General features: G+C 48.7%; 2 protein-coding genes across 2 annotated transcripts; both read left to right on the forward strand.

Annotated features, from left to right (window-relative positions):
• The first annotated feature begins 1,069 nt into the window (after nt 1-1,069).
• LOC115770310 lies at nt 1,070-10,753 on the forward strand. Its single transcript, XM_030715544.1, has 9 exons — nt 1,070-1,075; nt 1,679-3,143; nt 3,357-3,487; nt 7,094-7,324; nt 7,380-7,692; nt 7,750-7,917; nt 8,602-8,878; nt 8,932-9,397; nt 9,462-10,753. The coding sequence occupies exons 1-9, from the start codon at nt 1,070-1,072 to the stop codon at nt 10,353-10,355; spliced, it is 3,951 nt and encodes a 1,316-aa protein (XP_030571404.1). The 3' UTR covers nt 10,356-10,753.
• On the forward strand, nt 4,975-6,960 carry LOC115770157 (cilia- and flagella-associated protein 157). The gene has a single exon (XM_030715309.1). It carries the CDS (start codon nt 5,087-5,089, stop codon nt 6,890-6,892), a length of 1,806 nt encoding a protein of 601 aa, XP_030571169.1. The 5' UTR covers nt 4,975-5,086; the 3' UTR covers nt 6,893-6,960.
• Nucleotides 10,754-10,963: the final 210 nt, after the last annotated feature.

Raw genomic sequence — 10,963 nt, forward strand, 5'->3', positions numbered from 1 at the left:
CCGGGTTGAAAAAATTGCGCCGCCCACTGGGTGGGCGCTCAACTGAGCCACAACAATAACGGCTCAATTCGTCGCACCCAAACCCACCCAAGACACCGTCTATATAGAAGACGAAGCCGAAGAAGAAGCAGAAGGAGAAGAGCAGTGGCCTCCAAGACGTCGACAATGGCAAGAAGGAAGCGTACCAGAAGGAAAATGGCAACGAATCGAAAACGAAAGAAGACAGTTGGCACGTCAGCATCAGACCTCATATCAGTAGTCAAGTGGAAGATTATGATACCATCAATAATGTTCCTGCTGTTCTGCTGCACAAGTGAGTGACAGTTGCCGTGCCAAGCCAAGTGGATGTCTGAATCTTTAATTTCCCTCTGCTTGCTTAAGTGTGTCTGTCGGCTTTTCTCAGCCCGAGTTTCGCCTACATCTATCATAAACTAAGGCGTAATTTGTTCTAGCATTACTTTCAGCTCTCTTTGTTCCCAACTGAGTTATGAGCTGAGTTATCCGCTCAGTTGGGAGTGGGCAGAGAAAGTGCCTTTAGTCTACTTATCTTAAGGCTGATTTATAAGAGAACAACTAGCTTCGACTACTCGCTGTCGTAGTTATATAAAAGGTTACTAAAGTTATGACACAGTCAGTATCCGTAAAACAGTGAAAACTCTGGAGGGGGAATGGAGGGGGAATGGGTAGTCTGGTTTATAATGGTTTTTCCTATAGAGTGTCCAAATAGGAGTGTAGAAGAGTATTTACTGAAAGAAAGAAACTTTTAAATAGCAGCTACAGAAACTTATTTCCATCAACAATCCGTTTAGCCAGCAATTAAACCAGTTTTCAGTTTTCAAGTTGTCATAAAAGTTGGAATTAAATGGGGTCCCCCGTGTAACCCCTCGAAGTTTGGTTATCTGTCAACTCGAGCAGTCATCAAACAGCAGTTCAGTCAATTAATTCAGCCACATGTCTTAATTGAATCACTGTCACTTGCTCTATTTGCTTGTTTTCCAAATAGATTAATTCGATTAATGTTTGAACCATAAAAGAAGTGAAGTGTAACTTTTTATAGCGAGGAAATAACATGCATGTATTGAAAGTTTAAGGAGTCTGGGTGTGAGTTGTGGTAATCCAAACTGTGCTGTGGTCTGTTATTGAGGCGACACAAAGTTATCCTTCCAGTAACCCACCGGTCGCTAGGGTCTGCTTCTTCATGGGCTCGCAGTCTGTTGTGATAGCGACCGGAAGACCGATTAATTTGTTCCAAAGCTGGAGACACAGAGTCCTACTTTAGAGTGCGCTGTGGGGCGAGTCTAGCCCCTCGAGAGTGGCCCAAATGGCGATAACTCAAGTCCAAGCTGACGGCAATTTGTAACGTGGAGAACGTTTTCTTAGGCATCAATCACATTTTAATTGTATGCTGTTATTCCATAAGATGCCACTTCGTATAAATCAATATACACCTGGATATTAAGGGCATTCGCTTCATTCCAATTCTCTGGGATGACACATTCACCTATAAGAATCTGACAACAATGCTAAATACAAAGTTCTGGCAGTGAAATCCGGTTATAAGAGGTTTTGCCTATGCCAACTGGGGAGCACTTAATACCACAACAAAGAGGCGTCAAAGGGGGACGGGAGTTTGGTTTGAGGGCTTATAGGGCGGCGGCAAAGCAACTCCTGATGTCAGACAATAAGAAATAAATTACAAAGGCTTGTGCATAATTCTTATCTTTCTGTACTTTTTCATGTGGTGATTAATTTGTTCGTTTGTGCCTCTGTTGTGCCACGACTTGGCTCGAATTCAACAAAAGGTCACGTGCTGGCGGTACGAAGGGGTCGCCTGATGTCCCCGAGCACATTCACTGCACTCAGCGGCGACCTGCATGTGCAGATACAGTTCAGCGGGGAGGAGGACGAGGCACGCGTTGGTGGCACCAACACAACACAGCTCCAGCCTCAAAGTCACAATATCACAGACGGCTATGTTGACGCCCACTTGAGCACTGACAGCCCCGGCGCGGGCACAGGATTGCAAGCGGGAACGGGGTCGGGCACGGAAACGGGCACGGTGAACACCATAATGAGCACTTTAGTCATTAGCAAAATCATTAATGATGCGGCGTCAGCTGAGGGGGAGCTGCAGGCTTCGAATGACACTGGCCAGAGCAACAGGACCAACCAGCTGGTGCTGCAGCGCAGGCGCAAGGAGGTTGTCCAGAATATTCCGCTCTTTCCGGATCCACGCCAGAATATCACACAGGTGACGGTGCCATGCCAGACCTTTGTGCGTGGCGGCCTATACGAGATGCAGGTGGTCCGGAACCTAAAGACGACCCTCAATCGCAGTGACCCAGTTCGACATGCATCGGAAACGTTGACGACAACCACCTTGATGCCAGCGCAGGATGAGCGTTTGCTGCAGACCCTGGACGTGCGGTGGCCCAGTGCTGAGATGCTGGTGAGTCCCGTGACCTTGCGCACGTATCCCAGGGCGCCCGTGAAGGTCACACTACGCTTTCCGGAGGTCAACTGCGAGCGTGCGTTGCACGGCACTGAACAACCTTCGCTGCCAGAGTTCTGGCTGGAGCTGGTCTACTGCGGCAAGGAGCGCACCTGCTCCTACAATATCGCCAATGTGTCAAAGTCGAGCGTGCTCTTTGCCGAGCAGGTGCACGGCTTTCCCAAGTTCAAAACCGTCGAACTGGGCTGCGAACTATTTGGGTTGGCCGGCAACTATGCGGTCCAGCTGCGGCCCATGATTACATCCCTGAACGTGCCAACCACGCGGCGTATGCTTAGCGTGGACTGGAGCGATGAGTTTGTGTTCAATGTGTACGCGCGCAGCATCTTTCCCTGCGATCCGCATTCCGGCGTGGGCGTCCTCTACGAATACCCCGGCTGCATACTGGAGCAGGGTGATCGAGTGCGTCTCTATGCCAAGCTACGTGCAGATGTCGCCTCCCTCAAGCCGCCCACCTCGCTGCACTACGTCGCCGAGCAGCGGGTCGTCAAGAGCCAGCACTCTCTCTACTTCAGCTGCGACCTGTTCTCCGAGAAGTACGTGGAGTACTGCTTCGTCTACGTTAGCCAGGCCATTTCCGGCGCCGTTGCGGATGTGCGCATGGACTGTGTGCCCACACTGCCCGTCAGTGGTAAGATAAGCTCTAGCCTCCCACTCTCCCTTGTCATATTCCGTTAAGCACACCTTTTCATGCACCTGTGTCAGCGTATTACCTGAGAAACCCAAATAAAAGCTGACTTCGAGCCAATTAGCATTAGCTTCACCAGGCACACATGAATATGGCCTGCTAAGCTGCTTTTGGTTTGCACGCCTGTTTTTATTAATCTTCTCAACTACTTCACAGATTCCGATACTGGCGGCTGGGGTGCTTGGAGCGAGTGGACACCGTGCTCAACAAATTGCCTGGGAGGCACTCGCAATCGCTATCGATTCTGTGATTCGCCGCCGCCGCGATACGGTGCCAAATTCTGCGAGGTTTGTATTTAAATCCAGCTATTTAAATGGGTTGTCCTGGTTAATTGATGATTAAGGCACAGCCAAAGCCGCAAGAGCTGAGCAGCTGACATTTGTCTAGAAACTTACTTTGACATGTTAAATAATTCCAACAACATCAAGTGGGGAAAATTGTGATCAAATTTGTATAAAAACCATAAACGAGGAATCATGAGACTATGCTTTGGTATCTGCGCGTCGGACCAAGAAGCAGCGAGTCGTCGGTTCAAATTCATCTGTTGTGTATTATATAAATGTCCGCGAATTACTCAAGCGTTTGTAACATTAACCATTTGAGCCGGGCGACGCCGGCTAATTTCTTCTAATCTTCGCTAAAGTTTTGTGTGTCTCTAAACGCTTTAACTAAAACTAAACCTCGTTGGTGTACTCTATAATTTGGATACGTGTCGAACTTTCGCTAGAAACTTTTGCTTTTTAGCTCTGTCTATAAATCGTGTAGACACAATTTATTTAAGAACACGTACGCACACACACACTAGCACACACTCGCACACAAGTACTATTATGTTTGTATCAAGTCTGGCAAACAGTTGGGTTCATGATTCAGTTCATTCTTGCCTTGGTATCCACAACTAGGAGCCACCCCAAACTCCCATCGACAAAAAAATAAAGGAAAAAGAATGTAAATGTGGGAATGGTGGGAGGAGGTGGGTCTGGCGGAGAGGACCCTTGCTGGCGGCCATGTTTTTGTTGTGCTGTGTGTCTGGCGGAGAGTGTTACAATATTGCGACACTTGCTCCAGATTGCGTTGGCAAATTTACAACGTTGCCCGAGGGCGACCGGAAACACCCTTTCTAAGTTTTGCAGTTGTTTTTCCTTTTTTCTGCTCTGCGAACTATGCAAAGTTATCTGCATATAAAACAAACGCATAAATGAATTTGTCTTGGGCTTAAGATTATAAATTAAAAGAAGATACATTTAATTTTGATAACAAGGTCTTATGTCGTTATGTTATTCGGGCCACTCTGGAGTTTATGCCACAGCAAGTTTTTATTGAGGGACTTCATGTCTCTGACTAAAATAAGTAACTACTTTTTACACACAATGGAGTGCTCCAGAAAACCTTTGTTTTTGGTCGCGACTATTGTTGCCGGCTCCACTTCATTATCCAGAGACTAGCACTGGGAAAACGATGCGGCGGTTGTTACACCTGAATTCGAAAAGAATGCACATTTGCGGAATTGCTTCTGCTTTACTTTTCACATTATTGTTGGCAACTATTGTGCAAGAGACGTTTTAGGGATAATGAGAGATTTTATAGTGTCAAAGTTTTGATGTCTTTGGTTAACTTGAAACTTGGTTGAAGACTTTGGCTTGAAGGTATTAAATTATTTCCTTGGTAACCAAAGCTTTTAGCATAAGTTCCCATCCATAGAAGCAATTTGGTAGCAAGCTTTTTGCCCTGACGACCGTTCGACTAGGTTTTGTTTGGGGGAATTTCACAAAGTCAACGAACGTAATGTGTAAATCAAATATAGTAATTGTTAGAAATATTATTTTGTAAGCACAAAATTGAATACACAATTGAACAGGGAGCGTATTTGAAAGAACTTCCGCAAAATGCCGCCAAAAGCTAAAAAGGCGGCGAAAGGGAAGGGAAAGTCCACGGAGCTGAACAAATTGACACAGGTGGATCGCACCTTCTATGAGCTGCAGATAACCGATTTGAACCAGAAGCTAGCCCGCCTGCGATCCCATTTGGCCAGCTTGGATGAGTCAAATGTCATTCTAACGTCCAAGCTGCAGGATGTTGACCATGACCGAACCGATGTGGCCGCCCATTTGGAGCGCACGCTGGCGGAGCGCAACAATTCCATAACCGAGCTAGAGGAACGACTCGTGGAGGTGTCAAAGGTACGCGACGAGGAGAACCGAGCGGCTCAGGAGAAAATTGCCGATCTGGAGGGCAAATATAAGGCGATGCATGACCAGCTTACCTCGGAAATAAAGCTGCTCAATGGCAAGCTGAACTCCTTGGATGAATTTCGCACACAGCGCGATATACTCCTTGCCAAGTTTGATGATCAGGACGTCGAGATCAGAGAAAAGGAAAAATCACACAAGGAGGCGCTCTATAACATGGAACAGGCCGCTGTTGTGGAGAAGGATGCGCTAAAGAAGGAGGTCGAGGCCAAGCTGCTTCAGGTATCCGAAGACTTTACCCGCTCCAGTGAGATTCGCAATGCCGGCTACACACGCCGACTAATACGCGAGAACATTGCCCTCCAGAAGGAGATCGATCTGCTGGTGATGTCCCAGATCAAACTCCAGCAGCAGTACAATAACCAAAAGGAGAAGCACAAGGAAATCATGGAGCAGTACAGCGCCCTGGACCAGATCAAAAACGAACTGGTACGCAATTCCATCAACAAGATCAAAATCATCGAGAGCCTGACCAACAACTATGAGAGGCTCAAGTGCAAGTACGTCGAGGCGCTGCAGTACCGCCGGGCCTATGAGGAGCAGCAGGAGGCCGATAAGCTCGTGGATGCCAAGAACAAGGATGCCGGCGCTAAAATCAAATCCCTGTGCAGGCGCGTAGAGAACATGACGTTGGAGAAGCGTCATCTAGAGGCGGTGCATGACCAGCATGAGGGCGAGATATTACGTCTGCGTGGCATTATACAGGAGATCAAGGTGACTGTGCGCGACGCCATCGTTAGCCAGCAGTGCATCAAGCTGTTCCCGGAGCGACTGGAGGAGGCCAACGTCGACGAGCCCAGTGTCATCGACGAGGTCAGGGAGGAAACGGTTGCTATGAACAAACTGGCGCGCATCGATCTGCTGTCCACGCTGATGAACATCGTCAGCTCCCACTCCGCCGAGCTGCCACGTACGCCGTCCGTGGAGACAATCAGTACCGTCACCTCGTCCTTGTATACACCGGGCAAAATGGGCTTTATGCCACACAAGCCCAGGCCGGCTGTCTGCGATCTATTCGAGACGGAGGTGGTCCAACATTTACCCGATCTGCAGGTGCAGCTCCCAGACTGTCTGCTAAAGGGTCAGGTCAAGGATAAGGGTGCCGAGAAAGTCGACGATCGCCTATGTATAATTGATGTCGAATTCGGCACCACCCTGTACGTGTCTTCGTCGCGTGAGGATGATGCCATTGAGATGGAGGAAGAACCACTCGAGGAGCCCGAAGGTTCCAGCAGCTCCGTCTCTGTGAAGAAGGCCAGCAGCGAGGGCAGCGCCCCGCCGCCTGGCCCCATACCTTTGGCCAAACCAGTACCCGAGGAAGTCGTCAAATTGCCCGAAACCAAGTCCGTCCAGAGCATGACAGCCACTGAGGTCATGTCCGGGACTGTCGAGACTGAGGAAATAGATGAGGAGGATGAGTTTGAGATCAACCTGTTCTACTAAACACAACAGCATGCTATTAATAATTGTTATATTTTGTTTCGGCTAACCGATTAAATAAAGGGTATAGACACTGGAAATCCGGGTAACTTTTAAATGAAGCCTTTCCGTGAGATTCCATAAATGACAAGGAATGTAGGGAAACGTAGGAATGGAACCTTTTTTACTGCAATAACAGCTTGTTTTTCTTTCTGCTCCCTTTAGGGTCAATCAGTTCAAACGGAAAAATGTAATAAAAGCATTGCGGATACCTGGGACTGCATCTATGAAACAAGCGGCAGCATCCTGACCAAGTCGAATGTCACCGAGGTTCATCAAGAAATCGGTCCTGGCTGCCGCTGTGGCTGCATTGTACACCTCGGCTCATCCAAGCCCAAGCGCATAATTGCCGGCGCCACACAAAGCTGTCCCGGACGCTCCTTTTGGCTAATCCAGGTAAGGAGTAGATAGTCCAATCCCCAGCTGGCATTAACCACATCTCTATGAACAGGTCGACGGCGAGGCAACCATTTCACTGCAGCTCAGCTTTCTGCGTGTGCCATGTGGCACGCAGTACATAAAGGTGCGCGATGGACCCTCGCTTTCCTCCACTCTGCTGCTAGAGCTCAATGGAGATGCTGCCACTAGACGAACCGCTGCTGAAGCTGCCGGTCATATTGGGCTGCCGTTGGCGACCGAGTCGAGTGGCGCACAGCTGCTGGTGGAATTTTTCTCGGGCGACGTGACCGCAAATGGAACATCCAGTGGGGGATACGATGCTGCGTCGTGCACCGGCGGCTTCATGGCCAACGTTAAGCCCTTAGGTAGCTGCACATGGAATGTCTATGGAAAATCAAATTAATACCCGTCTGCTCTTCTAGGATCCAGAAATGTGAGCAATGCCAGCACGGTTCTGGCGGCAACGCGTCTATCTGCCAAGAGTCGCAGCCACTTGCAAAAGAAGTCTCTGTCCAGGATGCGGTTCACCCTGGTCCATTTGAGCGCCATGGTCTTTGCCACCATCATAATAATAATAAGTGCGCTTTTAGGTTAGTCAAGTATGGTATAAGGGTATATTACTAAATGGTAAATGGGGCTTACATTTAATACTTGGAAAGAGAGAGAGAGACCTCGTAATATTTCAGGAAGAACGCTAGTTAGGGTAGCAGGGGTTGCGGGTTTCCCAATAGAAGATAACCCAAGCTACCCAGGATACATACAGTTACCGCCTTATAGGGGATTACACCTAATGTTCCTTTTACTAGCAAAGTTCGGATATGCAACAACCCAATTGCAAATGTTTGTAATGTTCAAGATCTCCGACAAGAAGACGTCAATGAGCAGTTAGAACTGCTCACTTCGACCTACTGACTGGAGGATTCGTGGGATCTTCCTCCGTTAGTCCCGAAAGGACATTAAGAAACTGTCTCTTTTAGTCGCCTCATACGACAAGCGGTGACATGCTGTGGTGGTATTCTAATGCCCGCCAACCACACGGGGGAAACAAGAGCTCGGTCAAATGGACGGACAAACTGAAAGACAAACTGAAAGACAGACTGAAAGACAAACAGACTGACGGACATGGCTCGATCCACCAAGCTCGTGATTAAGTACACGTAAACTTTATTTGGCCGCAGTTGAATTCTTCTGCCTGCTTCATTTTGTGCACAGAAGCAATATACCGTTTTATGTACACATTTTCAATGGGTATCACGTGTTATTCGACTCAACAGGTGCTCAGTACGTGGTGCGGTATCGGAAGTATCACCTGGCAGTGGCACGTCGACAGGACGAGGGCTCGCAGCTGCACACACCGCGAGCCTCCTTGAGCTCGCTGCACGGACCGCCATCACGGGCTCTTTCGACGACCACGCTGCTCTCCGAGGTGATCTACCTGGTGAAACTGCGACCCAAACGTCAGCTGCGGCACTCCATACTGCGCGAAAGCGCCGATGTCGAGAACGTGAGCCACGAGACGGAGTTCAAGGAGGACGAACAAATGGTCAAGCGGTGAGTCTTGCCCAAAGTCCAAGTACGTTTCTTATTAGCTGTTATGCTTGCAGAGAGGAAGTGCCGGCGTTTGGTAGTACCGCATCCATAATGACTCTGCGCAATGAGCACGCCTCGTTGACGTCGCTCTCACCAGCTACCGACAGTCGCAGTCCCGCAGTTGGCTCCCCGTCCTCGGTCGAACCGGAGCTGGAGCTGGAGCTGAAGCTGGATCAGCGCCTCGATGAGGCGAAAAAGGAGACTAGCACGCATTCTCCGGCAGAGCCACTGAGCTGTAAGGACAGTGCCAAGGACTCGGAGTCCATCATCTCGTCGGGCATGAGCTCCCTGTGCAATAGTCCACCTCTGAACAGCAACAGGCTGAGCAAGTACTCGGATCGCTATGATGCGGTCACTCTGAAGCTGCTCAGCTCCCGTTTGGACGAAAGTCTGCGCGACGCCGGATCTCTGAACTCCGGCTCCGGTTCGCTGTGCCTGGGTCGCATGGGATCACGCAGTGTCAGCACCTCCCTAACCAATGTAAGTGTTCACTTGAGTGGGCTTTGATCGGGGCTAACGGAGCTCTTTGTATATTTAATTGCAGGGCTGCTACTCACCCGCAGCGAGCGTGGTCAGCACGGCCACCATACGGACGACCAGCAATCCGAAGGAGTCTAAGGAGAAGCAGAATCGCAAGAAGCTCTTGGCGCGACCTGGCTCCGAGTTCTCGCTGGGTAACCAAGAGGAGCTTGAGCTGGACTATTACGATTACAATGTGATCAATGCGGGTGCGGCGCCCGGCTCCTATCTGGGCATGGATCCAGCCTATTGCATTTGGATACCGCCTTTCGAGGAGACACCCGAGCGAGAGGACGAAGACAAGACGCCAGAGCCCACGTCAATGCCCGAGGAGACGCATGCTGCATTTGAGGAAATGCAAATGCCCAAATATGGTCACTATTTGTGCCCGGGCAGCAAGTCCACCACAACGGATAATACGCCCAGCTCCGAGGAGCGCTCCTTGCCCAGCAGCCAGCACCAATCCAAGGCCACATCGCCCAGCGAGACAGTCCAGAGAAGCACTCCCACCAAGCAGCCAACTCCCTATATGTCCCGCAAGCAGCGCCGACAGGCCAGGCAGCAGTTCAGATTGAATGCAGTCAGTTCCGGCTATGAGTCCGAATCCGGTACACTCCGTCCCAGCCAAGCAGCCAAGCGCGAAGTGGAAATCGTGGCCGTGCATCAGAGTCTTAAGCAGACGGACGGCGACCAGGATTCAAACCAATCAATGACCGGTTCATACGTGGAAAAGGAAACGCTTGTGGAGAAGTCGTCACGCGATCTGCAAGAATACCTTCACCTGGACGACATCCAGTTTGCCGACGAGAGCGGCAGTGATTACGAGGCAGCCACGCTCAAGCAGCAGGTGGCACACGCTGCGACCAAGACCCTGCTGGATAATGTGACAAGGACGAAATCGAAAGAGGCTGCCGTGTAGAGAGCCCCTCGACAGCTGTTGTACATAGAACGGGCGAGCAGAACAACATCCAAGTTCACTTAAGATAGTATCTGTTACGGGTAGATACATATATCAGCAATACGAGTATAGGACCACCAATAGGCTAGATGCAAGCGTTGAGTTATAATGTAGATCTAGGCATTCATTCCAATAAAGGACTTCAATTATAGATTCGAGTAGAGCTCAAGTGGTTTAAGGATCGTTTAAATTCACACTAATCAGTATATGATATATTATGTATATAAGTAAAATATAATACCTAGTCATTCAGATTTAAGTCAAAGCTTTGGCCTCTCTGGTCTTTTGTTTATAATTAGAAACTTTTGATTGCGGCCTTTTTGTGATTATTCATTTAACACGTTCACTTAACAAAATCTAGTCAAAATTATTTATGTAATCTCCATTTAGTTATTATTTTTGTTTAGCTGTACCTAGTTCGTAGCTTACATGAAAATAAACAGAAATAATAAATCGAAAATGAAACAACGTGTTCAATTATCTGAGTAAAGGTGCTGGTTCAAACCCCAGGCGACAATTTAAAAAGATTATATTGATTGTTAACAACAATTATAGTAACATAAAAATCG

Source organism: Drosophila novamexicana, unplaced genomic scaffold (assembly GCF_003285875.2).
Source record: "Drosophila novamexicana strain 15010-1031.04,08,12 unplaced genomic scaffold, DnovRS2.1 tig00004555-arrow-pilon, whole genome shotgun sequence".
Classification (NCBI taxonomy): Eukaryota; Metazoa; Arthropoda; class Insecta; order Diptera; family Drosophilidae; genus Drosophila; species Drosophila novamexicana.